This window comes from Cygnus atratus, chromosome 3, assembly GCF_013377495.2.
Source record: "Cygnus atratus isolate AKBS03 ecotype Queensland, Australia chromosome 3, CAtr_DNAZoo_HiC_assembly, whole genome shotgun sequence".
In the NCBI taxonomy this organism is placed as follows: domain Eukaryota; kingdom Metazoa; phylum Chordata; class Aves; order Anseriformes; family Anatidae; genus Cygnus; species Cygnus atratus.
In genome coordinates this window covers 1,547,156-1,574,259 of record NC_066364.1, presented here as the reverse complement: position 1 = coordinate 1,574,259, position 27,104 = coordinate 1,547,156, and the positions used below count along the sequence as shown (strand labels likewise).

Here is a 27,104-nt window from a genome sequence, read left to right as displayed (position 1 = left end):
CTCGGCTCGAGAGGGTGGCGAGTGGCCCAGGGACCTCCGGGAGCCCTCGCTGAGCCTTGGTCTTTGCTTTCGACAGGTAAATGACCCGGCGCTGAGACCCGCGGGCCTTTACTGCAACCAGCTTTCCTCCACTGACCTTTTGAAAACCGAAGCAGATGGGGCGCAGGTCAGTAAGAAACTGCTAAGCACATCTCAGGTACAGAGAGGAGTTGGCTGTGCTCCCAAAACTGAGCGATCCCGGCCGTGTCGTGGCGCCACGCTCGGCACCGGGCAATAATACTTTGGTCGGGGCCAGCTCTGGCTCACGGGGCTGGGTCTGTCCCTGCCGCCGCTGGCGCTTGGGGACCTCAGAAATCCTGCTCTGCTCTCCAGCCTCGTCAAGCCCAAGCTCGGTGCGCTGCTCAGAGCGCTTTAAAAATCTTGCTGCTAGTGCAGAGGAGCAGAAACGCTGCACCCGAGCTGGGAAAACAGCTGCTGGAGGCAGGAGGAGCTGAACCCCTGCCCGGCTCCGTGAGCAGCCCCAGGGCGAGGGCAGGCGGCGAGGATTTCCATCCTAGGCTCAGATTTTGGGTTGGAAGGATCCGTCCCCGCTGCCCAGCTCCGCTGCAGCGCGCCCGGGGGCTGTGCCCACCTCTCTCGGCCATCGCCGGGGTGGCCGCGGTGCCGCCGGCGCTGATCCGGGGCAGAGCGAGGGGATTCGGAAGGGGAAAGGGACGGAGGGACCGAGGGAGGCTGCGGGACGGTGTCTGTCCGTCTGTCCATCCGTCCGTCCCGCCAGGCAGCGCCGGCGGGTGCTGCCCGTGCCTCGCAGCCTCCTTGCGGCGCGCCGAAACCGAGCGCCGACGCCTTTGGGTTCCGGGATTTGCCTTTCACGCTGGGACCAGCCGATTAATCGCCTTCTTCCCAACCACCCCCTCAGCCTCGCCTCTCGTCTCCCCCTTCCCCGTAGCGCGGCGTTGGTTTGCAGAGCCCCTAGGGAACACGCCGCCACGCGCCACCGCTCTTTAATTTCGTAAAGCAGCCGCTCCGGACCACGCCGCTGCCTTCCCGTACCGCCAGCTCCCCGTGCCCAGGGGATGCCAGGCTGGCTTTTTTTATTTTTTTTTTCTTTTTTAATTTTTTTGGTTCTTTTTTCTCTTTTTTTTTTTTTTTTTTGAACGAGCAACGTGAACCTCGCAGAGCTCTGATCCGAATGAGTGCAGCGGTTTTCTTTTTATAGGACAAGAAGACAGAAGAGTTCTTCTCTGTGGTGGCTCCAGACTAGAGGAAGTCTCTAGTGAGTTTCCACTTCACGTAGTACCCAGTCCGTCGCCGCCGGCCCCTGCCCCATCCCCGCTAAAACCCCCTCTTGTCTTTTGTGTCCCAGCAGGTACAGCAGGTTCAGGTGTTTGCCGACGTGCAGTGTACAGTGAATCTGGTAGGAGACCCCTACCTGAACCCGCCGGCTCCCCTGGGCGCCCCGAAAGCCGCCGCGGTGCCGCCGACCCCGCAGGGCCAGCAGAAGAGCCTTCTTCAGCAGCTACTGACTGAATAACCGCTTTTCGAGGAATGTGAAATTTAAATAATAAGACGTACAGAGATATATAAATATATATATTATATATTTTTCTGAGATTTTTGATATCTCAAACCGCAGCCATTCTTCAGCTCGTAGTGTTTGGAGCAAAAAGGGGGGTTTGTTTCGTTTTGTTTGGGGGGTTATTTTTTTTTTTTCCCCTTTTTTCCCCCTTTTTTTTTTTTCTTTCCTTTTTTTTTTAAAAAAAAACAGCGTTGGATGTTGGCGAAGCGACGAGGCGGGACAGTCGGTTTCTTGAGCCAAAATTACAGATGATTCTTATTTTTGTAATCAGTTGCTGGCTTCTTAATCTGGACGAAGGTTTCTCGGGGAGGCGGGGAGGGGAGAGGGAGAAGGCAGCTGGAGGACTGCGTCGGGAGGAGGAGGCGAAAAAGGAGAAAAAAGGAGGAGGAGGAAGAGGAGGAGGAGGAAGAGCAAGCTCAGTTTCAGCTGGATCTGTCACTGATCACGTCTCAGCGTGGGGCACGGAAGGGGTCGACGCTGGACTTCTGCGAGAAAGGCCGTTTTTATTCATGCTTAAACAACAACAACAACAACAAAAAAACCTTCTCTCCCCTCTGCCCCAGCCCGCTTGTGCGTACAATCAGCTTTTTCTAGCAATCGTGAGTTTGTCGGTTTTAAAGAAAAACAGAGTATTTTGACCCACCATTTTTTCCATGTTTTATGCTGGTTTAAGGCCTCCTAGCGAACAGAGGCTACGACGTGTATATTACAACCGGAAAAAAAGACAAAAAAAAAAAAAAAAGACAAAAAAAGAACAGTTTGGGGAAAAAAACCGCAATAATTTTTAGGGGGAAGGATGGGGGGGAGGGGTCTGTCAATTATTGTAGATAAAATTTTCTGATTAAATATTAAATAAAATTAAGCAGTCGGTTCTTTCTGCTTTGATTGTGTTTAACAGCTGAGGTAGCTTAAACTATTTAAAATAATAATAATAAAATAATAATAATAATTGAATTCTCTGTTGGGAGATAGCTTATTTTTTTTCCCTCAAGCCTGTCACTGTAAATAGCGCTGAGCTCTGTATAAATTTGTTTTCTTCTCTTTTAGTTGGGGGTCGCTTTTAATATTCACTGCTGACTTTTATGGGAGCGGGGGGCTATGGGTTTTTTTTCCCTCTCTCTCTCTCTCTCTAAAATCGCGCTGGTGTGTGGAAAAAAAAAATGTGTAGCTTTGTTGATTGACATTTGCAAGAGTTAAAGATGACAAAAAATGAAAAAAAGAAAAAAAAAAAGAACCGGAGTTGCCAGCTAACGTTTCGTTGTTTGTGTGCCGACGGGCGATCCGGCGCGGTGCCGCAGCCCCGGTGGCTCGGAGGGGGGGGGGACCGGGCCCCGATGCTCACGGCTGGCGGAGGACCCGCTGGCACCCGAGAAAAGCTCGGGGTTTTGGGGTGCCTGAGCGTTTTGGGGAGGGGAGAGGGGAGGCGTTTGGGTGCTCAGCCGGTGCCCCAGGGCTGGTGGTGGGTGTCCGCCGCGCTCCTCCTGGGTGCTGGAGGCGGTGGTGGGTGAGGAAGAGGAGCACCGCTGGGGTTCTCCGTCCTGCACGTCTCAAGGGTTTCTACTAAACCTCAGTGGGCAGCAAAAACAGCTCTTTTTTTTTTTTTTTTTCTGAAAGCCCCACAAGAAATGGCTCCGGGCGCCCTCCTAACACCCACCGGGGGCTTGGGCAACGGGGAGATTTTGGGGGGGGCTGCACGGGCGGCAACCAACGTGGCGTTAACAGCGTGACCCAGCCAGGGAACCGCGGGGCACTTTTAGCCAACAGCGATTTCTTTCTTTCTTTTTTAACAAGAGGGGGCTGCTTTCAAAAAACGCGTGTAAACGAGGCAGAAATCAGCAGGCTGAGGGCCGCAGCGATCCCCGCTCGCTGGCCGATGCTGCCGTCTGCTGTTCGCACAGCTCCCAGCAGGGTTTTGCAACAGCTTGGTGCAAAGAAACTCGGCGACTGGCTTCGGGAGCTCCCCAGGTTAACCTGACCCTGAAGGTTGGCTGGGGGCGGGGGGGAGGGTTGTGGTTTTTCAGGCAGGTTTGGGTCACCTCCTGTCCCTGCATCAGTGGGAAATAAAAGTGACACGACACCACCTGTGCTGCGAGGCAGCGAACGTGCAGCCCATCCTGCACAGAAACACCAGCGTCCAAGGGAGCTGCAGAAATGGCAGGAAGCTCAAAGCATAAAGCATTTGAGCAGCTGAGTGAGAACACGGAGAATTAAAGCCACCACAGAACTGAAAGGCAGGTACAGCAGCACCGTATGTGCTGTATACAGAGCAGAACAGGAGGGATCAGGTAAAATTCAAGCTGAATGGCATATAAAACATGATCTAGTCGTGGAAGAATGTCACCCCTAACACACACCAGAGACATTTCCAGGTGTGGCAGACCCTAAAAGGTTGCCTGCTCTGGCAGGGTGAAGATCTACAAGCACACTGACTGCACGCAGACACAGCAGGCCCATATAACAGAGTCACATTCTGCACAGACAATTATTTAATCCTCTCCACTAAAGAGGCGTTTTACACTTTTTAACCGCTATCCCACAAGGCTGATAAGCTTTAGCAGCGCTCCCGAGACGCAGCAGCTTTCCTCCTGGCGCTTGTCTGGGGGCGAGCTAAGCTCTGATTTGGGAGGAGAGCTGCCCGTGGCCATCCGCAGTTAGAGCAGAGATCACTTCAGCAATTTGAACTTCTTCAGGTGCTGGTGCACTTGGTCCTTCGGGTAGGGCCTGAGCGCCAGGCAGGTGGGAATGTTCTCAGGCTGCTCAGTCCATACTTCGTGGTCAATGCTGTGCTGCTTCAGGGTCTCTGCCAGCACCGTCAGGGCGGCCTCATCTGGAGCCTGGGGAAGAAAAAATTTGCAGTAAGGTGCACGTAAGAGCCGCAGAGAGATATTGAATCATGAAGGTTGGAAAAGCCCTCCAAGGTCACCTGGTCCGACCACCCCCCTACCACCAATGTCACCCACTAACCCATGTCCCCAAGCACCACGTCCAACCTCTCCTTGAACACCCCCAGGGACGGTGACGCCACCGCCTCCCTGGGCAACCCATCCCAATGCCTGACTGCTCTTTCTGAGCAGAAATGTCTCCTCATTTCCAGCCTGAACCTCCCCTGGCACAACTTGAGGCCGTTCCCTCTGGTCCTATCACTGGTTATCTGTGAGAAGAGGCCGACCCCCAGCTCCCCACACCTTCCTTTCAGGCAGTTGCAGAGAGCGATATGGTCTCCCCTGAGCCAGACCAAACACCCCCAGCTCCCTCAGCTGCTCCTCACAGGCCTCATGCTCCAGACCCACATTTTTTTCGTTAGGTTACCACAGTGACCACCACCAGCAGGGAGTTTTGAGCCCACACAAGCATTAAACCCCTCAAAACACCCCTTTTTCCCCCAAATCGTCATCGGGCTACCACAAACCCCTCTGCCGTCCCCCACGCCCACCGACCCAGCACGAAGCCACCACTGCTGATGGGACCCTGGGGGGAGGGGGGGGGGGTCCCGAGGGCTGAGCCTGGGGGCCGGGGGGGGGTCCCCAGGGAGCGGGGCTGAGGGGTCCTGGTGGGTCCCCGAGGCACCGCCTCAAAATGGCGGCCACGGCTCCCCTCAGCGCGGCGCCCCCTTCCCGGCATGCCCCGCGCACCTCCAGCACCACCGTACGCATGGCGCCGCCCAGCGCCAGGTAGGCGCCGGTGTCCGGGTGGCCGCCGTGCGCGTGCGCGGGCCGCCAGGGCGGCGTGACAGGCCTGGGCCACCACCGCGCCCAGCGGCCACGAGCGGGCCAGGTCGCCCCGCAGCACCACGTACTGCACCAGCGCCGCCGCCGCCGCTCCGGGCGCCGCCATGTTGCCGTACGGCGCCGCGCAGCCTCACGGTGGAGGGGGACGGGAGGGGAGGGGAGGGGGGAGCGTGGCGGTGCGTGCTGGGGGCGGAGAGGAGAGGGCGCCGCCATTTTGTTGTACGGCAAAAAGGAGCGGGGGGGAGGGGGAGTGACGTAGTTCCGGCGGGGTCGGTCGGAGCGCGGAGTTTGAGCGGGGTGAGAGAGGGGAGGGGGCACGGGGGGGTCCCTGGGTCCCTTTAACCCCCCAAAATCCCCCCCCGATACCCCCAAACCCCTTGAGGGAGTGTCATTGGGCTGCCCCTGACCCCCACATCCCCGTTACTGGGGGTCCCCGAGCCGCCCCGTGTCCCCCTGACCCCCCCCAAACCTCTTGGGGGGCATCCCCTGGCCGCCCCCTGTCCCCCCAAATCCCCCTCACGGGGCGTCCCTGGGCTGCCCCGCGTCCCCCTGACCTCCCCCCAAAAGCCCTCGGGCCCCCCTTTGTCCTCCTGCCCCCCCCCCCCCCCAAATCCCCCTTCGACGGGGGTCTCCGGGCTGATCTGTGTCCTCCTCACCCCCCTCCAAAGCCCTTGGGGGTGTCCCCGAGTCTCCCCGTGTCCCCCTGACCCCCACACCCCCATCAGTCGGGGTCCCCAGGCCACCCTTTGTCCCCCTGACCCCCCCCCAAACCCCCTTTGGGGCGTTCCCGGGCTGCCTTGTGTCCCCCTGGGTCGCCCCGTGTCCTCCTGACCCCCCCCCCAACCTCTTGGGGGGCGTCTCCTGGCCACCCTGTGTTCCCCTGACCCCCCTGTCCCCCTCGATAGGGGTCCCTGGGCTGCCCCGTGTCCCCCTGCCCCCCCCAAATCCCCCTCAGGGGACGTCCCTGGGCTGCCCCGTGTCCCCCTGAGCCCCCCAAACCCCTCGAGGGGTGCCTCTGAGCTGCCCTTTGTCCCCCTGGCCCCCCAAATCCCCCTCAGGGGGCATCCCTGGGCTGCCCTGTGTCCCCCTGAGCCCCCCCAAACCTCTTGGGGGGCGTCCACTGGCCACCCTGTGTCCCCCTGACCCCCCTACCCCCCTCAATGGGGGTCCCTGGGCTGCCTCGTGTCCCCCTGAACCCTCCCCAACCCCCCTTCGGGGGGCTTCCCCAGGCCACCCTATGTGCCCCTGACCCCCACATCCCCATCACTGGGGGTCTCTAGGCCGCCCTGTGTCCCTCTGGCCCCCAAATTGGCCCCGTTCCCTCCTCAGCTCTTGGTTGTTTGCCTCCCCTGCCCCCCCCCCCCCCCCCAAATTTGGTGGCCCCAGGCTGCCCAGCTCCCCCGCATCCCCTTGACCCCTCAACAGGGGTCCCCAGGCACCTGCAGAGTGCCCTGCTTCCCCTCCCTGCTCTCCCTCGGTCCCCCTTCGTGGTGTCCCCAGGTGTCCCCGCCACCTGCCTCCTCCCCACCTCCATGTGGGGGCGACCCGAGGGGTCCCTGTCACCCCCCTGGGGTGCGGTCCCTCTAGGCTCGGGGTGTCAAATCTTGTCCCTGCCTGTGCTCATGGGAGGCTTTGGCGGTTTGTAACGTGCCGTTTCAGCCCTCAGGACATCCTCGTGCTCCAGTCTTGGAGCCCGACCAGCCCCCGGGCTTCTCGGAGCCCCCTTCCAGCAGCGCGAGGAAGAAGAGGCCCCGTGAGGAAGAGCTCTCACCGCCGCCTCCTGGGACAGAGGAGGGCTGACACCTGCGGTCTGACTTGTACCAGGGTCGTGGAGGAAGATGGAGGAAAGGAAAGCGTACTCACGGGATGGTGAGCTGCTGCTTTGGGGTGCAGAGTATGCTGTCCCTCGAAGTATGCTCTCTCACAGGAGCGCACCATGAAGTGCTTGGGGTGAGGAGTGACACCCTGACTCGCCCAGCCACGTTGTGGTTCAGGGCAAATTTAGGCTACGGGGACATCAGACAAGCTGCTCTGCTGCTCTGGGTTAGGAATAAAACGGGAGGTTGCAGATCCCTTAGGATCAGGACTGTTCGTTTGACAGCTTACTCTGCTTCTCAGGACATTAGCTAACGAGTATGGGGACCCCCTGGTACTTGTTGCCTGCTGGCATTCAGGCTTTCTGTTTAAATTCCCAAAAGCCCCTTTAGCAGTCGTTTGCCTGTCCCATCCCCCTTTGAAAAGTTGTTGTGAGTGGTTTCTTTAAGTATCTACATGGACCCATTTCGGTTTGGGTAATGCTTGCAGACGACTAACAATCATAGCTGGATTTTTGAGCCTGTCGTGCTCGTCCTGCAGGGGTGTTAGCTCACCTGGAGATGCTGGAGGCACAGGCTCACGAGCTGGCCCTGAAGCAAGAAGAAAAGGAGCAGCAAGAGGAGAAGCTGGCTGGACTGAAAGCCAGGGTGCAGGAGCTGAGAGCCCAGAGGGATGAGCTGCGGGCGAAACTGGAGCTGCAGCACAAGCGGGTGAGAAAGGGCTTGCTGCAGAGATCTGGCAGAGGGCTGTGTCATCCTCCCGTAGCGTGGAATTACTGAAGTTATTAATTTAGAGTCAACTACCGTTTTGTATTTTCCGTTTTTAAGCAACGTTCAGTCCTGCTGTCCCTTGTCTTCAGTACGGTGTAGTGCAGGACTGCTGGGTCTACTTACCTGGAGATCGTGGGGCTATTTCTGAACTCTTTTTCCCCTCTTCCCCTTGAAACTCTGCCTCACTTTTCCCAGAACTGGGTTATTTCTCTGTAGCCTGGCCGCATTCCCTGCAGGCGACAAGTTCGGTGTCGCTGACTTCTGCCCTCTCTCTTCTTCTGGTTTTTGTAGCTTCTGGAGAAAGAAGGGGTCGAGGCGGATCCAGAGCAGCCCAGCGCTCAGGCTGTTCTGGAGTGGAAGATAAAAAGCATTAAGGCCCTGCTGCAGCTCTTTTACCTCACAGGTAATGTCTCCAGGTTTGCGTGTGTTCTGCTGCTTTTGGGGCGCAAGTTCTGAAAGGTGAATTTGATGTGAAGTTCAACTTCTGTGGTGCTTGAAGCCTTTATTCTGAAAGCCCAGCAAAAGCAGTGGTGTTGTACTTTCCTGCCTCTCAAAGAAGGCCTCACTGATGTTGCAGAAACTGTTATTTACTCAACTGCACCATTTGGACTGAGATCAGATTTTGGAAAGTGTGCAACACCTTAGTGCTAGTGAAGCCTTTGGGAATTAGGTAGTTACACATCCAGTTGGTCCGAGGTGCTAACCCAGCACCTTATTTTCATCTGTTCCTGAACTTTTAATTCTTTTTTTGTCGTTTCTAACGTGAGTTACCTGTGCTCTGTGTTCTGGTCCTTAGAGGGACGGTGTGGGGATAGTTCCCTGTGTTGTGAAAGTGGGTTTAGCCCCTGAGCCCTCCTGCCACTCTTTCTGGGGCAGTGAAATGCTGCTTTCCTCCCCTGGGAGCAGCCTCTTCTCCCTGTCATGTGGAAGCCAGGACTGTTTGGAAGTGCCAGCATAACCCAGTTACTGGGAATTTAAGCTACCTTTAGTCTCCTTGAATTTATTCGATGTCCCTTATAAAAAAATTGCTGGCTTTTACATCCCTGACCTCTTGCAAGTCCTTGCTCATCCCAGGGACCTCCCCAGGGATACGGCCCCTCCTGCAGTCTGTGCTGTCCCATCAAAAGTTCCTTGTGGTGACGCGTTTTGGCAGCACTGAGTAAAAATTCTCTCTCCGGACCCAAAAGGGATCAGCGGGAAGCTGACCAAGCGGGGGGTGTGCTTCTGCATCAGCACTGCTTACGAGGGCACCTACCTGGAGTCCTACTACCTGGACGTCCTCACCAAGCCAGAGGTGCAGATTCAACGCCACTCCGTCCCCATCTTCATCCCCTTGGAGCAGATCGCCAAGAAGTACCTGCGGACGGACATCAGGCGCTTTCTGTCTGTCCTGTCGGACCACCTGAACGCTTACGCTGGGCGGAGGTACCAGGCGGACCAGTTACAGGTACCAGGGGCTGCGGCAGCGATGCTCACCTGTCCTTTTGCCTTTTATATACCAAGTATTACGAGGGCATGCACCTCTGAAGTGCTGGGGGAAATCTAGGCAGGTTTATTTATACAAAGCACTCGCAGCTGTGATTTTTCAGAGCTTAACAGACGGCTTTGTGACTACAAACTCTACTGCCTGTTTCGCTGGTATTCAGATATTTAGACGTCTTGCTGTGGCTCTTTTAAAATTTGCTGTCAAACACGAGGCAAGCTGCCTCCCCTCTCGGAGATCCCTAAGCTGGAGGAGCTGAGCTCTTGTAAAAGGCCTCTGGAGAACGTGGCTGGAAGGCGTAGACGAGCACTTGTTTGTTTAAGTCTTACCCTCGTGGGGTTTGCTGACAGTGCAGCCACCCCGGGGTGTATGGGCATGGTGCAGAGGGTGGGGGATCTGTGCTTGGGGAGCTCCCAGCCCTACGCTGACGGGCTCCTGTCCTAGCTTCGTGTTCAGAAGTTGTCTTTGTCCGCTCAGGAACGCTTTTCAGACTGCCTAGAAGGGACCTTGCAGAGGAACTCCTTGTGTAACTTGCTGGTCTTTCGTTACAACGTGTCAAGCGACAGCAGGAGCTTTCTGTTCACCGCCAAGCTGCTTTACGCAGATCTCTGTTGCAGCCTCCCTACCGAAGCCATCGTTTCGTGCACACGTGAGTGAGTGGTGCAGGTGTCCGGTGGGGATGGTGCAGATGGGCGGGGATTCCTCCTAGTCTTTCTGGGGACAGAAAGGAGCAAGCTCTTATATTTCTGCAGGAGGAAAGAGCTTTCTGTGGGATGGGGGTTAGTTGTAGGGAGATAAGACGGGATCTCTTTAGCATCAGGAATTTCTCTCGGTGTAATTAGAGAAATGATTAATGAGGGTTATGTAGACACCGAGGCCTGCTGTTGGGATGTCTCGCGTTGTTCGGCCAGGCTGTAACTGCCCCCATTGCACCATCAGGTGTGCTGGCACCTCCTGAAATACAGTGGCACAGAGAGAGGCAGGAGTGAGATTTATGACCCCTTTTAAGGTGTCAGCAGTACTGCAAAATGCTGCTTACTCTCTGCCAGAAAAGCTTTCCTGACACCACCCAATCCCCCTCTTCTGTAATGCTACCTCCTCCTGGGGTCACAGACAGCGGTGCTGAGCATCTTCTGCAGCGATGTGTCAGGGCTTAACCCTGATCTGTGCTGTTTTATGGCTGGTGACCCCAACCACCAAACCTGGTTGAGTCATTTGCCTCTGTGCCCCCTGTGGTGATGGAAGGCTGTGGGCCTGCCCCAGACGTGCAGTGTCCCACTCATCTGCCCCCTCGGGCTGGCTCGGCTGCAAGGTGTATGGACCGGCGTGCAGCTAGATGGAGCTCCAAACGTTGCAGCTCGAGCTCGTCATCTCCTTCTGCCACCAGCCGTGGTCTGAGGCCTCCTTGTGTGAGCTGAACCCAGCCGCAGGGCGGCCGAGGTGCTCCCTCCCCGTGGCCCTCTGCAGCTCTTCAAATCCCGAGGGGGAAATGCAGGCCCCGAAGGGTTAGGGAGGAGAGAGAAGGGTTACAAGAAGGAAAACTGGCGTGGGAGAGTAAAAGCTCCCTAGGGACAAGGGAAGAAGGAGAAGCAAATAGTTCTGTGCTGGTAAATCTGTTCTCCCCACCTACTTCTGCCCACCAGCCAACGCTCCCGCGGCGCTAGCAGAGATGGCAGCAGCTCACTCGGACGTGTTCCGCCGCGTGGCTCTGCACAAAGCCTTCGACTCGTTCAGCAAAGCTGAAGAAACCCAGGACGAAGCACTGATAAGTCCCCCTGGCTCTCCCCAGTAACTCGCCTCCCCTCAGCTCCCCTGCCTGCGGGGCCTGCTCTCAACATGCAAATGCTTCCCACGGGCCCGGCACTGTTGCTGAGATCCCCCTGAGGAGCACTTGGCCCGCTTTGAATCTTGAGAGCAGTGTTTCCTGGAGGCTTCTGGGTGTCTGATGCAGGTAATCTTTCCTCAGCGCTGTGATTCTGCGTGATTTGATTGCTGCTCGTCATGCGTCGCTGCGGCCGGTGCCCCAGAACTCTGTAGCTGACGGAAATTTTTGTGATTATAGTGAGAAACTAATACTGAGACTTCAGCAGCTCGGTGCTTTTGGAACAACAGCCCTACGGATTGCCTCTGCGCGTGTATCCAGGCCTCAGAAAGCAGGGAGCAAGCAGAGGAATCTCTGCCGTCCTTGCAACAGCCAGGAAAGGACTTAAGTTGGGAACTGGGAGGACTGGAGGACAGCTGTGGTTGTTAGGGCAGCCCCCCCAGCGCATTAACATCAAACTTTCCAGAAGATTTCACGCCAGACACCAGCAGTGGCTTTGGACATTCTGTTTCCTTCTCTTTGGGCACGGGACAGCTTTCATGGTGTCCTGTCTTTGTGCTTCTGAGTTTGGATCAGATCTTAAAAACTTGATGTTCTTATAGGAGTATTTTTAAAACTTAGTAATTTCAGTGACATAGAACTTCTGTGGTATTTAAGAAATCTATCGGTTCTTCTAGCCTTATAACGTGTGGGTTGAGCAACAGGATTTTCTTCTGCCCTGTTTTTGTGCCAGCCCCACATGGGATAAGGCATGTGGAAATAGCTCTGTAATTTGTTTTTTAATTGTTTCTGTAGTTGTTCAAGCTGTTTGTCCAAACCGAACCCGTTTAAATGTAACCTCCAGTTTACAAGGGTCGTAACTCCAGGTAGCGATTCCTGCCCGTGGTGGTCAGAGCTCCTCACGGAGGAAGGCTCACCAGGCTGAGGCTGCTTTAGAGGAGGTGACAGGTCATCAGGGTGCCTGCATAAGGCCCGTCACCCCTCCGGGTTTATATCCCGGGGTGCAAACAGCCTCAGCTGCCTGCATTTGGCAGGGTGGGCGAGGCTGCTGGTTTCTCCCTGCATCAGCATCGCTCCTGTTCCACGTGGGTGCTGCTTGCACCAGCAGCCAGGTCCTGCGAGTGCAGGGACAGAACGGGGAACGGCGCGGGCTGAGGATGGGGATTTTCTTTCCTTTTGAGGGATGGGGTAGAGGTTAAACTCCTGTATCGTTCATATTGCGGTTCCCAGTGTTTTGGGTCTCTGCTGCCAGAGCCAGCTGAGCCCCAACAAGGGAAAGGAGCAAAAGCCGCCAAAGGCATTGTGCTCCCCTGTGGGGACCCCTCCGGTATTCCCTTGGAGAGGCAGCCAAGCCCTTCTCACTGTACCTGCAACCCCAGAACACAGCAGACGCAGAACCGGGCTTTGAAATTCAGCTGCTTTCTATTCAAGAAACTAGTGGCGTAATTACACTCTGGGTGTGCCTCCTCTCCCCCAGCCCCGGCAGCGTCAGGCTGAGCACAGCAGTCCCTTCTCGGCCGTTCCTGGTCCTCTCTTCCATCAGGCAACAGCAGCGTGACAGCAGCCGACCCCAGCGTGTGCGAGAGGAGCTCTGCCACGGGGAGCGAATGGGCACAGTTAAAAATATAAATGTCAATCTGTACTCTTATACATATATATATATATATAATATATTTATATATCTTAAATACACAATATTGGTTTGTGTTTGTTTTTCTTCTCTGAGCCAAAGGCAGTACTGCGCGCGCGCTCTCTCTCTCTCCCCCCAGTCTCCTAACTATGGTTGTTTGTGACGAGGATGGACTTGGTATGGACTAACAGCAAACCCCAGGCGCTGCGGTGCGTGGCTGCCGCTCGCGGCACGCAGGAGAGACGTGGTGTCTTCCCATCCAGCCCTGAGTGTGATTCTCCTTGTGCCGAGTGTGCGGTGGCATCCGGGGCCCACGATGCTACTTGAATGCCATGCTGTCCCCCGGGATGCCCGGGGAAAGGCGGCCCCAGCCCCGTGCCCGCCGGGGGCTGTGAGCTTGTGTGCGCTTGCACGTGAGTGTGAGCGGCCGGAGGAGCCCGCCGGGGTGGCCCCGTGTCTCCCTCCTGCTCGGCCACGGGCGCGACAGAGCAAAGCCCCGCTAGAAACCTGCGGCGGGGGCTCGGAAAGGGTCGTGCGAAGGGGTTGGTTGCTTGAGTTTGGTTTCAGATCTGGACCCTGGTGGGAGAGATGTCCCTGGCAGCCGTGGTGGTGGGCGCCGGCCCCCCCCAGACGCCCTGCTGGGTGCTGGGCAGGCGGTGGCTGTGCTGGCTGGTGGGCGCCAGGCCCTCAGGAGCTGTCCACCACCTGATGGGGCAGGGTGACAGACGACCCGTTGAGGAAGGAGCCTTGCTTCTCCCGGCCCTTGAGGAAGAAGGTGAGCAGCTCCCCTTTGCCCTTGACGTAGATGGCCCCGCGGCGCACGAAGCGGAAGCCGTACTCCTTCAGGATGAGGTGGGTCTCCTCCACCACCTGTGGGGACAAACCGACACAGCAGGAGGCTGGGGGGGCCCTGCCCAGAAGTCATCATGGGGAGCAGGGACCCCAGTGTGATGCTCAGGCAATAGGTCAACCCGCCAGCCAGGCTCCTGCCCCGTTGTCCTGCAGTGTCCCAATTTTAGCACCCCCATGCTCTGTTCCCAGCTCCTTTCCCAGCCTGGAGGAGCCCCTCAAGCAGCCCCAGCCCTGCCAGCAGTGCTTTCCCCTCCCATGCACTGCACAGGGCATTCCAAGGGCTGTGACCATCCCTTGGCTTCCCAATTTGTCCCCCTCACCACCCCAGCCGGGCTGCCCCACCTGTATGTTCCCCATCACGCCGGTGGACTCCATCCTGCTGGCCACGTTCACCGTGTTGCCCCAGATGTCGTAGTGCGGCTTGCGGGCGCCGATGACGCCCGCCAGCACGGCGCCCTTGTTCATGCCTGCGCAGGAGCAGGGTGGCTGTCACCCCCGTGGCACGGGTGGGACACCAGGGTCAGCTCTGGGGGACCCCCTGGCCCTGATTCCCCACGCTCCCGGACTTGCCTATGCGGAGCATGAAGTTGTTGAAGGACTGGTAGTTGATGTTCATCAGCGTCACCTTCATGGCTAAGGCGAAGTCAGCCAGATCGGCCAAGTGCTGCCAGCGCTCCTTATCCGAGAGCGTCTCCTTCTGCAAGGGCAGCAGGGTCAGGCGTGTCCCCCCCACCTTGTCCACCGCCCCCCGTGGCACAGGGACCCCTCACCTTGGTGCCGTAGCCGTTGGCGTTCGCGTCGGGGGTCACTCCAGAAGCGGCCATGTAGGTGCTGCCGATGGTTTTGATTTTGGTGATGCAGCGGAACTGGGGCTCGTCCAGGAGCTGAGCCGTGGAGACAGAGCTTCAGGCATCCGGGGGGGGGACACAGGTGTCCCCAAAGCCCCGTGCCACCCCCCGTGGTCAGCTCCAGTCTGACTCACCGCGTCAAAGTCGGAGATGATCTCGTTGAGGAACCGCAGGCACTCGATGCCCCCGTTGTTGATGCTCTCCTCCGTGTAGAAGTCGGCGAAGTTGGGGAGGGAGGCGAACATGACGCCGATCTCGTCGTAGGACTGGCTGTACAGCTCCTGGGGATGGGGAAGGAGGGTGGTCGTGAGCCGGGGATGTGCCTGCACCTCCAGCAAACCCAAACCCTCCTGCAAAGCACAACCCGCCTCTCTTTTCCCTGGGCATGTGCGAGAAAAAAAAATGAGGGTGCTCTGCAGTCCCCATTTTGCATGGCCAAGAAATGACCTTTATCCAGCCAAAGATGCTCAGCTGGAGCCTTTGGCAAATTTCTCTGGATCCAGGGGCCATGCACAAAAATTTGGGGTCAATCACAAATCCTGCTCCACAGGATGTGCTCGTGGGACTGTGGCTCTGGGTGCCCCTCACCTCGTCACGCTTCTTGGAGCCCAGGAAGTGCCGGGCCACGTGCTCGGGCAGCATGTTGGTGACCAGGGCCTCGTTCCAGCGCCGCATCTCGTAGACCCGCTCCTTCTGGTCGTGGACATCGATCTTCCAGAGGAAGAGGGTCCTGGCCAGCTTCTCCACCTGCAGGCGGGGGGAGATGGGTGCAGTAGGGATCCTCCAGTGCTGGGAGCATCCCAGCTGCTGTGGGGCTGGTCCAGGCTTGGATGGCAGCTCTGAGGCAAGTTGAAGCCCTAATGAGAGACGTGGGATTTGCTCTGGGACCCTCACAGAGCAGATGTTGGCCTTGGGGCCACCATGATGCCACTTGCCCTAAATCATAGGGGCAAGATGGAGGTGTTGATGTGGTCCTGGGCTTCCATGGTGGGCTTCCTTGGACAAGAGGTGGAGACGGTTCCGCAGCTGGGGACCATTTATGCTTCCTTGGAGCATGCAAAAATCAGGGCAGGGGCTTGGGTGGGGGACAACACAGAGGGGAGTGAAGCAGGGAGGCTGCCAGGGGGCTGTGTCACTCACGTGGCGAGAGAAGTAGTAGAAGCTGAGCATCACGATGAAGATCATGGCCGTCATCGAGTACTTGGAGGGGACCAGCGATGACCTGCTGGGAGACACAGCAAGGTGTAGGTGGGTGGGGGGCTTGGCCGTGTCCCTCGTGCTGTGCCCCCCGCTGCCCCTTACGCGCTTTGCTGGCCACGGCGGCGGTCATACTGGTCGAAGATGTGCTCCCAGGCGTAGATGTTGACAGTGCCGGCCGCCCCGGTGATCAGCACCATGAGGGTCAGCTTGACCATGTGGCTGACCTGCACCAGCATGATGGTGGCCACCAGGGCCAGCAGGGCGATGTAGCTGTAGTACTTGGGCTGCTCCCCGCAGCCGCCCGGCCGTGGTGGCACCGCTGTCCCGTTGCCCATTCCGCCGTAGTCCTGCCAGCAGCTGAGCTGGGGGCACGAGGGTAGGGTGAGGATGGGGGACATGGGGTGATGATGTCCCCCAGGGCTGCAAAGCCACCAAAGGGATGCGGTGCTTTGTAGGAGGGAGAAGGACATCCTAATTGCTGGGTGCCCGGCCAGCCCCGCTGCTAAAATCCACCTCCCCGTTGCAGGGCCGCCTGAATTGATTTAACGATCGGCCGTGCACGGGGCCGTGCACAATTATGGGCTCTGGGGATGGGGAAGGTCAGAGCAGGTTCCTGCACTGCCCCCATGGCTCACCATGTCCACGATGTCGGCCATGGTGACGATGATGATAGCAGCCATGGCCCAGGTGTTGCGTGCCCAGCGAGTCCTGTCAATCCAGGTGGAGAAGGCCACAAGCTTTTTGGGGAAGACCTGCAGGAAGAAGAAAGGGGGCTTCACCCGGGTGGGACACAGCAGGGGGCGACATCACAGTGGCTGTGAAGAACCCTAACTGGACAACGGGCTGGCACAAAACCCAGCTGGGGAAGGTTTTTAGAGGCAGAGCAACCCCAAACCTCATCCAGCCCCATCCCTGGTGTGTCCCCACTGCTGTGGGGACAGGGTGTGGTTACAGCTCATCCCACCCCATGGGCCCCCCTCTTCCCCCTCTCACCCGGGGGAAGATGGCTGCCAGCGAGCAGAGGGTAAGGATGAGCAGCAGGATCTCCCCCACCACGAAGGTCACGTAGTTGGCCACCAACCTGCCCAAAAAGACCCAGGAGAGGACAGGTTTGAAGCCCTGTGGGACCAAAGATGGGCTGGGGCCACCTATCCCCCGTGTCCCCGCACCATACCAGGGGTCAATGAAGACCTCCACCAAGGCAGTGAAGAAGAGGACGACGCAGGAGCAACTGAAGGCAGCCCCGCTCTGCTTCTCCTTCTCCACCGAGTAGCGCGTCTCCATCTCGGGGTCGATGAAGCGCATGGAGAGCCGGAAGGTGCTCTTCCCCTTCAGCCTGCCAGCGACACAGCCATCAGCACCCCACGGCACTGGGGCTATGCTGGGACACGCCACCAGCCGGATAACTCACGCCTGGACAGATTCGCGCTCCAGCAGGGCCTCGTTGAGCAGCTTGTTGAGCTCCTGCTCGTTCTGCGACGCGTCGATCACCCGCTCGGCCAGGTCCCGCAGCCGCAGCCGGCGCCGTGGGTTGGGGAAGGAGGGGTTCACCGCCTGCGTCGTGAAGCAGTGTCAACAAGAATGTGCTGGCACAGGAGCTGTGGTCAACGTGGTAGCCCCCCAAAATGCAAGCGAGCTGCTGGAAGGGGCTGTGGCCATCTGGCGTGGTCAACGTGGTAGCCCCCCCAAAATGCAAGCGAGCTGCTGGAAGGGGCTGTGGCCATCTGGTGTGGTCAACGTGGTAGTCCCCCCAAAATGCAAGTGAGCTGCCAGCGGGGATGCTTCCCCTATGCCGTACCTCTCCATCCTCCTCCCCGCTCTCCAAGGTGCCCCTCGCCCTGGCGTCGGGCTCTTCAGACTCGTCGGGGCTGGCGCAGGCCACGCTGACGCTGCCGTTGCGCTCCTTGGTGTTGACGAGCAGCGGGGAGCCACCGTGGGACGAGGTCAGGGACAGCTTCTGCAAGGAGAAGGTGGTGGCTCGAGGCACACCAAGGACGCCTGCGGCGGTGGCGCCGGTGCCCGCGCCGCCACTCACCACCCCATTGATGCCGTTGCGCAGGGGCTGCTTGGGCACCACGATGAGGTAGGTGACGATGCCCTTCTCCTTCAGGTACTCGCAGCGAGAGCCCCCCTCGCCCGGCTCCACCTCGAACTCGCCCTTCAAGCAGTCCATGGTGCTCTGCGAGATGTGCACGCGCCTGCGGGGTGCAGGGTGCCGTAAAGCAGGGCCGCCCCATGGCTATGGCACGGGGCCACCACGTCTTGTCCCCAGCGAAAGAAGCTCACCCTGGGATGCCTCCTGCCTCCATCTTGTTGGCCACGGTGACGTCGGTGGACCACACGTCGTACTGCCAGCGCTTCTGGCCCAGCACGCCGCCCAGCACCGTCCCGCTGTGCACCCCCACGCGCATGTCCACCGCCGTCTTGGTCTTCTCCCGCACGTAGCTGGGGGCAGAGGGGTGATACGGGAGTCAGCCACAGCCCATTATGCCCCCACGCTTCCCCTTCATTAATTATTAGCCCCTTCTTAATTTAATGCACTTGGCACGGGAGGGGAGACACAAAGCCCCAGGGTTGTGTCTTGGCTTGGAGAAGCCCAGCGGGGTCACCCCCTGGCGGAGCACCAGGAGCCCCTGCCCACACCAGCACCCACCACAGGGACCCCTCCCCCAGTTTCTGCCAGACACCCCAGGGACGATGACAAGGACATGCTGGGAACGATGACGAGGACACTCTGGGGACGACGACAAGGAGCCCTTACGAAATGGCCTCCACCATGGCGAGCCCCATCATGATGGAGCAGACGGCGTGGTCCTCCCGGTAGTCGGGCAGCCCGCAGATGCAGTAGTAGCAGTCGCCCAGGATCTTGATGCGCAGCTGGTGGTATTTCTGGGGAGGGGGGACCACAACGTGAGCCCCCCTCCCCACAGCTGGGCCCCTCCGGCCACGTCACCACCCCCATCCCTCTCCTGGGCAGGGCTTGATCCATCCTTGACCTGTGCTGAGGTCTCCCATGCCCATGAGGGACGCAAATAATCCGATTTTCCATTCCCTCCCCGCCTCCCTGGAGGCTTGGTGGGCCCCTACCCCTTCCCAGCTCTATTTTTGCAACGCGCAACGCAGGGCAGGGCATGTCCAGCGTGTCCCCGGTCCCCTCGGTGCCGGGCGGGGGCACTCACGGCTGCCAGCTTGTCGAAGCGGGCGAAGAGCTCGTTGAGGAGCTTCACCAGCTCCTGGGCGCTGCAGGACGAGGAGAGCTGCGTGAAGCCCACGATGTCCGCGAAGAGGATGCTGCGGGGAGTGAGGCCAGCAGGCGTGTTACAGATATGCTGTGCTTGGGGTGATTTGCGGCAAAAACTCCTTTTCCCATAACGGAGATGGTCATTTCAGCTATGTCCCAAAAGGCTATTTTGGGACATGGCTGAAAACGATGCTCTGCAAATCACGTCTGGAGCAAAACGCGGCCCCAGGGCATTGCCTGGCTGGCAGCCAGCCCCCATCACCCTTTGCTTTAGGCACAGCAAACCACCCCGATCTCCTTCTAGGGCTCTTCTGGTCACTGCGGGACCGCCAAATACAACAAAATGGGAGTTTTTTTTCCCCAGCAGAGCTAGCACGGCGGGAAGACGGCCCTACCTGACATTCTCGTGGCGGTACATGTACATGGTGTTGAACTGCTGCATCTCCTTCTGGCTCGGGTCCTTCTTCATGTCCTTCAGCATCTCATCCGCCACGTGCTTGGGCAGGATGGAGAGCATCAGCCGCTCCTGGGGGGACAGGGCAGCAAAGAGAGTTTGCCACGAGGTGAAGCCAAGCCTGTGCCAAGCACGGTGCAAATGCATGCTGCAAATGTGCGGCCTGAATGCAAGGTGCAAAGTATCTTCTCTTCTTGCCATCCAGATCCACCTTTTGCTGCCATTATCGAGCCTATTTCCAAATCAGGCCAATATTTGGTTGCTCCCAGCCTGGTGCCCAAAATCTGGGCAGCACGAGCATCCCCGCAGCCATGGGTAGAGGCGATGCTGTTGCCATCGCCACCACCCCATTTTCCAAGTTGGCATTGAAAGGTTTGCAAGTGGCAGCACGACGGTGCCCGCCTACATCCCAGCCGTGTGGGTGACCAGGAGGGGGCAGGTTCCGTGCTCGGTGCCGTTGGAAGGAGGGACGGGCCTGCACACGTATTTTGGCACAGGCAGAAGTGCTGCAAATTTGCTTTTGTAACCTGGAGCCCTTCTGCAGCACCCAGACGTGCAGCCCAACACCTTCCTTGCAACACCCGGAACTCAAGAATTAAAACACACTGGGTTTTCCAAGATTTTAGCAGCCCAAAAACCCTCCCTGAGGCCTGACACGGGCACAGCCTCAAGGATCCTACAGCGACGTCCCAGACAAGGTCCCTGCAAGCTGCACTGGGGGTGGGCAAACCATGCCAGGGGGCATTTCTTGATTTAAAGTCACTCTGGGTCCCTACAGGAGGAGCAATCCCATGGGGGACATCGTGCCCCTTGCCGTCCCCACAGCCCCGGAGCTGGAGAAGGGACAAACCCCGCAGCGGGCTGCCCGCGGGGCTCTGCGCTCCGTGGAAGTAACGCTGTTAATGAAGTGGGTTTTCCCCCGGGTCCTGGGGTTTCAGCTCACGGCAGAGCCGTTGCTGGAGGAACAGCTCCGCTTCTCTGCCCGGCGCCTTTCAGCGCTGCAACCACGCAGACGGCGTGCAACAGGCTGCCCGGCACGGCCAGCCCCCGCGGCGAGGAAAAGGGCCGGGGACTGCCAGAAAAAGGGGCTGGGGGTCAGGGCTTTCCCGAGCCAACCGTGGGGGCTTGATGCTGAATACCCCCAAATTCACCTAATTGCTCGGCGAGCTTCAAAGCTACTGCTGGCCCCACTGTATGGGGCATCCCTGGTGGGAAAGAGGCCACGAAACGCTCCCTGGGCTCAGAGCCTGGGATGGGGGGGGGGTTGTGCCCCGGCAAAAAAGCAAGGTGCTGGCACGGGGCTGGCCCCGACACGCATCTCTGTTGCCATTGGGAGCAAATTGCTGGCAGCGGCTCAAGCAGATAAGAGATGGGAGACAGGGAGAGAGGCCCCAGATAAGGCGCTAAAATTAGCCGGGCTCAGAACCGGACGGCGGCTGGAGAAAACGAGGCTTTTAGGGCTGCCTGCTGTCAACAGCGCGCCGACTGCTCCTCTCGCCAGGGCCTCTCCGTGGCAGTGTCACTACCCCAGCCCCGTGGCAGGATCAGCCCCGTGGGAAGCGAAATGGCCGAGATCCTGATGGGGCCATGCTGCATGGGGATGGGGCCATGCTGCACGGGGATGGGGCCATGCTGCACGGGGCCACACGTGGGGACCCGGGGAGCTGTTGTGCGGACATTGCTGGGGACAGGGAAATGCTGCATGGCCTCACCTGAAAAAATGCCACGTGGCCGTGCACAGGAGCAGGGGTCTGCCACGTGGCCATGCGTGGGGACAGGGAACGGCCGTGTGGACGTGCCTGAGGACGGGGACGTGCCTTGCGGCCATCCCCAGGGATGGGAACCTGCCGCAGGGACATGCCCAAGGACAGGGACCTGCCATGGGGCCATGCCCGAGGACAGGGACCTGCCATGGGGCTCTTTCTGGGGATGGGGCCGTGCCGCGGGGCCGTACCTGGGGACCTGCCACGTGGCTGCACATGGGGATGGGGACCTGCCACGTGGCCGTGCCTGGGGACCTGCTGTATGGCCCCACACAGGGACAGGGACAGTGCGGGGACAGCTATGCCAGGAGCCGTGAGGTCCTGCAGGAGGACAGTCACGCGGAGAGTCCCCATACGGGGACAGGGTGCAAAACCACAAAGATATTTCCCACCTGGGTCCTCCTCTCCCCACCGCCACCCACCCACATCCCACCCTGCTGTTCCTGGCCATGGCTCCTACCTGCTGCTGGCTCTGCTCCTCCAGGTTGAGCTTGACCTCGAGGGACTGCCGCGCTTCGAGGAAGGCCTTGCGGTGCTTGCGGTCGGCCATGTAGTACGACATGGTGCCCACCGTGATGGCGCACAGGTAGATGGCCACGTTGGACAGGAGCTGCGGGGGCACGGAGAGGGAGACGGGGGTGAGAGGAGACGGGGGGGGGGGGGGGGGGGGGAGCCCACGTGGCTTGGTGGCACTCGGTGGCACCGCGTGGCTCTGTTTGGGCAGCAGAGCCCGACCGGTGAAAGTGGAAAAAACATTTATATTCTGGAGGAGGACACGAATTCGAGTCTGGGGGTGAGCCACCGGAGCACGGCCATGGTTAAGTGCTGGGGTGACTCGCTGGGGACCGTCACGAAGGGGTGGCTCTGCGGGAGGGGTCCGGACGAGGGTCACAGGAGAGCTCGCAGCCCCTGCGGGCTGACTCCACCTCATTAAACCTTGCAGAGGTGTTTTGGAAAGCAGCAGCAGGTCCGCAGGGGATGGGGGCGGCCCCAGGGAAGGCTGCGCGGAGCCTCACGTGCCAGCCGTGGTGGGAAATGCGGGGATGCTGAAGCGCTTTGCAGCAGGGAAACATTTCTGGGGGAAGAAAAGAGCATGAGGAGCCGCGGGGAGCATCAGGGGCCCCCAGACCCCTCCCCGGGCTGGACTCTGCCCCGTTCCCAGCCCGGCCCCACTGCCGCAGCTCGGGATTCCCAGGAAGCCCCAGCACAGCAGCTGGCAAGCGAGAAGCGTCTGGAGGTGGGCACGGAGAAGAAACCCCCAAACAAGCCGCCGGTCGCTATTTTTAAGCAGGGTTGTCATGACAATGGACCGCTCTGCCGGGCTCGGCACGGCTCGGCACGTGTAGGGCCGCTGGGAACCCCGCCTGGCCGGGGACACGCTCGCCCAAAGACCCCGCACAGCACGGCCCCATCCCACCAAGCCGAGCACATCCTGCTCGAGGATGCTCGACCCTAAAAACATCAAGATGTGCTCCAAGATGCCAAACACGTCCCGGCACCCCGAATGTCCCCATGCAGAGGACGTGGCCCCCGGCTGGGTGAGGCTGTGCACCACAGAGGAGCGATGCTGCCCCGTCGGGCCACGCACGTCTCCATCCATCCCCGATGGTGTCCTGCAGTCCCTGTGTGGTGTGTGGGGCCATCCGAATTGAGGACAGGCCATGAGCTGAGCCCAGCAAGTGGTGATGAAGCCACGGCTTCCATGCCCAAGCCGGGAAAATGCTTTGCAGCTGGTCTGTGCGCGACTGTACCCTGCACCCGGGGCTGAGTCGGCATCAAACATCACCGAACCCGGACCCCCGGTGCCATTCAGCCTCGGGGTTCCTCCTCGACAGCCAGGACAGGGGCAGAAGCTGCCGGCATCTCTCGTTAACCCCCTGAGCTGCTCCGGTCTGAGCGGCACCCGCCGGTCCATCCTATTAATAGCAGTTGCCCTCAGGGAGCCGTACAAACGTCTATAATAATAAAGCGTATGATGTTTATTTCTGGACATAATGTTCCTCTTTTGCAGCAGGCAGAGGCTGAGGCATGCGGCGTTGCCAAGGTTTTGCTGGCCCCGGACTCGCCGTGCCACAGCAATGATTAACGCGGCCGCGGCGCATGCCCGCCGGGGGGATGCCCGAGAAGCCCCTCGGCTCCGGGCACGTTGGCACCGGGCACTGTCGTGGTGCTGGGGGGGCGAAATGAAGAGACGGAGCCCCCGTCGCATCCAGCAGCCTGCTCCTGGAAGCATCCTTGGGGCTGCGAGAGGTTTGGACCAGCCACGCGCGATGTTTGCGTCCCACGTCGGGAGAGAAACCTGGGAAAGCCGCTGCTGCACGAGGATTTCGGCTCCCGGTGTGGTGTCTCCGGCCGGGCATCACTGCACCGTCCCACGTGCTCCAGAAATTGTCCCAAAAGTGCTTCTCCTTGCACTGTGTGACACCAGGACGTGTCCCGTGGCAGGGGTGAGGGCTCTGGCCCCGAACCACCAGCCCGGGGGGCAGGGAAAAGTCAGCATCTCTGGGGGGCTTTGGAGAGCAGGCTCCGTTTCCAAGCTCCTGGTGTGAGCGGGGACTCAGCACTCCCCAAACCTCGCCAAAAGCAGACAAATTCCCCCCTGCCCCTCCTCCCTATTCGGCTGTGAGCAGCAGGAGGTCTCCCAGGACCTGCCCCAGAGCATCCCAGCTTTCCGTAGCGTCCTCCCACGGCGTGCTCGCGGTGAACGGGCAGAGCCGGGAGCTTCCAGCAGGATTTTCCCCCCCGTAAACAGCCACCGGCGGGCGAGTTCTCGGCGCTGCCTTTTTTTTTTTTTTTTTTTTTTTCCACCCCCCGAAGAAGGCCGTGCGAGATGGATGGGCCAGCACGTCCCCGTCGGGGACATCAGTGGGGACACAGGCAGGGGAAGGGGCTCAGCATCACCCCTCTGGCTGCAAACCCACTGATTTGGGGCGGTGAGAACAGTCCCGAGCTGCTCCAGGCAGGTATTTCCCAGGAAATATCGAGGCTGCTCGTGAGCCCAAGGAGCCGGGGCCCGTTCTCTCCCTGCGTTCCCAGCCTTCGCTGCCCTGCGTGAAATGGCGGCCCGTCCCTAGGGCTGCTGTTGGGCTCGGGGATGCTCTTTTCTCCGGTTCTGGTTTTGTAGGAAATCATCCGCAGGTGTCCCCGGGCTCTGCCCCACGCTGAGCGGCCCCGCAGCCCGCGCCCCACATGGAGACCTGGCCCCACAGCGGGGGTGGTTGTGGGGTTGGTGCCTGGCAGGGCTGGCGCCCGCGTGGGGCTGCCCAGCTCTCCTGGCCCCGGCCTCCTGGGAACGCTCCGGCGGCTGTTTGTGAGCCTGGAGGAAGGCCCACGCTGGGCTCGTGCCACGTTTCGGCCAAAAAAAAAAAAAAAAATGGCCATTTCTAGCCGGTTTTGCAATTCGAGGGGAAATCGGCACAAGCGGGGCCGCCAGGCAGGGCGGGCAGGGATGCCCCCAGCCCACCGTGCCTCGGTTTCCCCAGCGGCCAAATTTCAGCCCACTCATCCACGCACCCCAGGTGGCTCTTGGGGACAAATCCGTGTTTTTTGGGGCCGGGTCTACGTCCACGTCCCCCAGCTGTGCTGGGGGCGCACCCTGCTTCCAGCAACCACCGCGACCGGCTCTCGGTGTCCGGACCAAACCCAGCTTTAGGGTCAAGGCGCGGGGATGGGAACAGACCCCGGGATGAATCACGCAAACACCGAACGGTGACGACTCGCCCGGCGAGGCCGCCGGCCCCGTGCCACCCCCCCACGTCCCCGTACCTGTCTGAGCAGCGCGCCCTCATCCAGGGCGTCCTGGCGCTGCTGGGCGACGGTGACGCCGAGCACCAGCGTGTGGATGCCGCAGGAGACGGCGGTGATGAGCACGATGGGCGCCAGGCGCAGCGGCAGCGTGATGAAGAAGGAGAAGACGAAGAAGGCCTGCCAGCCCACCGTGTCGCTGGCCTCGGGCGAGCGGGAGAAGTCGAGGCCCAGGTAGCAGAAGATCTGGGCCAAGATGAGGACCCAGAGGACGGAGGGGAGGAAGCGGCGCGCCGCCCGCTCGGGCAGCAGCCGGTACTTGCAGAGGGCGAAGAGCAGCACGTGGGCGGCCAAGCCGGCCGCCGCCGCCAACGCCGGGGCCAGCTTGTCGGCGGCGTAGACCGCGGCGCACGTGCCGAGGACGTAGCAGTCGAAGAGGGCGGCGAAGACCACCAGCACCAGCAGGGTCTCGTGGCGCTGCCGTCGGAAGTAGGTCTGGTAGAGGTTCTCCAGGGACTCCGGGGCGAAGGCGAGGCGCATGAAGCGGGGCAGGCAGAGGCAGGGCCCCGAGCTTCGCACCGTCACCTCGTGGGTCCGACCCACGCCGTGCTCGGGGTCGGACGGGAGGCTCACCGAGTAGTCGGCCGAGTATTCGGCCGAGCACTCGGGCTCGGAGAACGCCCTGTGCCGGGGCATCGCTGCGCATCCCCAGGCTCCGGACCCGGACCGAAGCGCTCAGCGGGGCATCGCCCGCAGCATCCCCGCCCGGCTGAGCCCCAGGGGCCCTTCCCCTTCTCCAACACCTCCCCCCCCCCCCCAACCCCCCTCCCCAGCTGGAAAACGGCCGGAGGAAGGCGAGAGGTGGTGGGGAAGGAGGGGGGGGGGGGGTTATAAATAGCGGCTGCCGGGAGCGGTGCCGAGCCGGCCTCCCCAGCTCCGCGCCAGCTCCCTCCCCAGCCCCTGCGCACTGCCAGCGGAAAAACGTCGCGCTGCCTGCCTTCCCTGCCCCTCCTTCGAGGGCAGCCGGCTTTCGGGGGCGACCCCCGCAGCCCCCCCCACCCCGGTCCTCGGAGCACCCCCCCCCCCCCCCCAACCCCGGTCCCCGCCGCCCCGCTCCCTCCCTCCCGGCTGCGGCAGCGCGGGGAGCGCAGGTGCGGGGGAGCATCCTCCGGCGGCCCCCGCCGCCCTCCTCCTCCTCCTCCTCCTCCTCCTCCTCCTCCTCCTCCTCCTCCTCCTCCTCCTCCTCTTCCTCCTCCTCCTCCTGCATCCCCTCGGGGCCGGCAAGGCTCGGGCCCCGGGCCGGGGGAGGGATGGGGAGGGGAAGGGGGCTTTTCCCCCGGGCCGGGGGGAGGGAGCCCCCCGCCGGCTGTGCCGCTCCCGGTGCTCGCCCCCCGCTCCCGGTGCGTCCCCGCCTTCCGTAACCCTCTCGCTGCCGGAGGCTCGGGGGCCGCCCTGCTGCTGCCGGTTGGGGGGGGGGGGTGGGAATGGGGTGGTAAGGTTGGGGGGGGGGACACACGCGCGGGGCAGCACGCGGATCCCGTGGGGTTGGCGCCGTCGTGGTCCTCGCGTGGTTTTGGGGATGCTCGGAGAGCCCGGGGAGCTCCCCGGGGCAGTTTTGGGGTGGGGGGTAGCTGGAAATGTTTCCCTGCACTGGAAGGGGGGGGGGGGGGGTTTCCCTGCATAGCCCCCTCCTGCATCCCAAACTCTCCTCCCCACCCCAGAGCAGCTGAGGCTGCAGCGGGGACAGGGCCCCCACGATGTGGGGGGGGGGGGGAACGTGCGTCTCTTGAACCAAGCGCCTTCCTCAGCCTCCGCCGGGCACCGAGGCCCCCGACCCCATTTCCCAGACGTGCAGGGCGCCGGGCCAGCCCCCTGCATGCCCACAGATCCTGCTGCCCCGTCCTGGGGGGTGCCAGCCGCCCTACAGCATCCCCACGGGGAGCAGAGAGAACCAAGGCTTCCCCCCCCGCGTGTCCCCCTTCACCCAGGCTGCCCGAATCGCCCCAAGGAGGCTGAGACCTCCCGGAAACCTTTCGGGAGGTTCCCTCTCCTCTGCCCCAACCTCGCAGCTGCTGCCTGCTCCCCTCGGGCCCTCCTGGAGGTGGTTCAGAGCTGACGGAGACGCCCTCGGTCAGCCCCGGACCTCTACCGAGAGGCCGTCCCGGCTGCTCTGCC

The 27,104-nt window shown here is 60.5% G+C and overlaps 4 protein-coding genes across 7 annotated transcripts in view; 2 read left to right on the top strand and 2 right to left on the bottom strand.

The window, feature by feature from the left end:
- The window catches only part of NCOA1 (nuclear receptor coactivator 1), a 64,112-nt gene extending 61,553 nt beyond the window's left edge, over positions 1 to 2,559 (top strand). Inside the window, exons 18-19 of one of the 2 annotated variants that reach the window (XM_035563688.2) lie at positions 77 to 166; positions 1,370 to 2,559. In XM_035563688.2, the coding sequence (XP_035419581.1) occupies positions 77 to 166; positions 1,370 to 1,534 (255 nt within the window). In that variant the 3' untranslated portion in view covers positions 1,535 to 2,559. Of the gene's footprint in view, positions 1 to 76; positions 167 to 1,366 lie in introns of both variants that reach the window. The other variant, XM_035563689.2, reaches the window with a different exon arrangement.
- A 1,488-nt stretch (positions 2,560 to 4,047) lies between these two features.
- PTRHD1 (peptidyl-tRNA hydrolase domain containing 1) lies at positions 4,048 to 5,448 on the bottom strand. The gene is given in 3 exon segments (XM_035563693.2): positions 4,048 to 4,413; positions 5,212 to 5,289; positions 5,291 to 5,448. Coding segments are annotated over 3 exon segments (372 nt in total). The 5' UTR covers positions 5,414 to 5,448; the 3' UTR covers positions 4,048 to 4,242.
- A 103-nt stretch (positions 5,449 to 5,551) lies between these two features.
- CENPO (centromere protein O) lies at positions 5,552 to 12,864 on the top strand. 2 transcript variants are annotated; one of them, XM_035563690.2, is made up of 7 exons: positions 5,552 to 5,604; positions 6,967 to 7,176; positions 7,663 to 7,832; positions 8,184 to 8,295; positions 9,080 to 9,339; positions 9,853 to 10,024; positions 11,019 to 12,864. In XM_035563690.2, exons 2-7 carry the CDS (start codon positions 7,146 to 7,148, stop codon positions 11,165 to 11,167), a joined length of 894 nt encoding a protein of 297 aa, XP_035419583.1. In that variant the 5' UTR covers positions 5,552 to 5,604; positions 6,967 to 7,145; the 3' UTR covers positions 11,168 to 12,864. The 2 variants fall into 2 exon arrangements, with proteins under 2 accessions (XP_035419583.1, XP_035419585.1); XM_035563692.2 differs by lacking the exon at positions 5,552 to 5,604 and having other exon boundaries at positions 7,132 to 7,257.
- A 650-nt stretch (positions 12,865 to 13,514) lies between these two features.
- On the bottom strand, positions 13,515 to 25,625 carry ADCY3 (adenylate cyclase 3). Of its 2 annotated transcripts, none has more exons than XM_035563674.1 (20): positions 24,951 to 25,625; positions 21,646 to 21,795; positions 19,364 to 19,494; positions 18,907 to 19,018; positions 18,489 to 18,616; positions 18,014 to 18,172; positions 17,763 to 17,925; positions 17,526 to 17,684; positions 17,139 to 17,281; positions 16,902 to 17,063; positions 16,721 to 16,808; positions 16,363 to 16,479; positions 15,830 to 16,089; positions 15,668 to 15,752; positions 15,116 to 15,274; positions 14,662 to 14,808; positions 14,450 to 14,563; positions 14,250 to 14,376; positions 14,022 to 14,146; positions 13,515 to 13,697 (listed from the first exon to the last, which is right to left on the bottom strand). In XM_035563674.1, the coding sequence occupies exons 1-20, from the start codon at positions 25,623 to 25,625 to the stop codon at positions 13,515 to 13,517; spliced, it is 3,387 nt and encodes a 1,128-aa protein (XP_035419567.1). The 2 variants fall into 2 exon arrangements, with proteins under 2 accessions (XP_035419567.1, XP_035419568.1); XM_035563675.1 differs by having other exon boundaries at positions 15,668 to 15,749; positions 17,565 to 17,684.
- Between the last annotated feature and the right edge of the window lie 1,479 nt (positions 25,626 to 27,104).

Excerpts from the sequence above, each read along its gene's own strand:
- CENPO (XM_035563690.2), top strand. The coding sequence starts at position 7,146 with ATGGAGGAAAGGAAAGCGTACTCACGGGATG. Across the intron at positions 7,177-7,662 it reads GAAAGCGTACTCACGGGATG|GGGTGTTAGCTCACCTGGAG; the intron begins GTGAGCTGCTGC and ends CTCGTCCTGCAG. Across the intron at positions 7,833-8,183 it reads TGGAGCTGCAGCACAAGCGG|CTTCTGGAGAAAGAAGGGGT; the intron begins GTGAGAAAGGGC and ends TGGTTTTTGTAG.
- ADCY3 (XM_035563674.1), bottom strand. The coding sequence starts at position 25,625 with ATGCCCCGGCACAGGGCGTTCTCCGAGCCCGAGTGCTCGGCCGAATAC. Across the intron at positions 18,173-18,488 it reads GCCATGGTGGAGGCCATTTC|CTACGTGCGGGAGAAGACCA; the intron begins GTAAGGGCTCCT and ends CTCTGCCCCCAG. Across the intron at positions 17,282-17,525 it reads GCGGGGAGGAGGATGGAGAG|GCGGTGAACCCCTCCTTCCC; the intron begins GTACGGCATAGG and ends TTCACGACGCAG.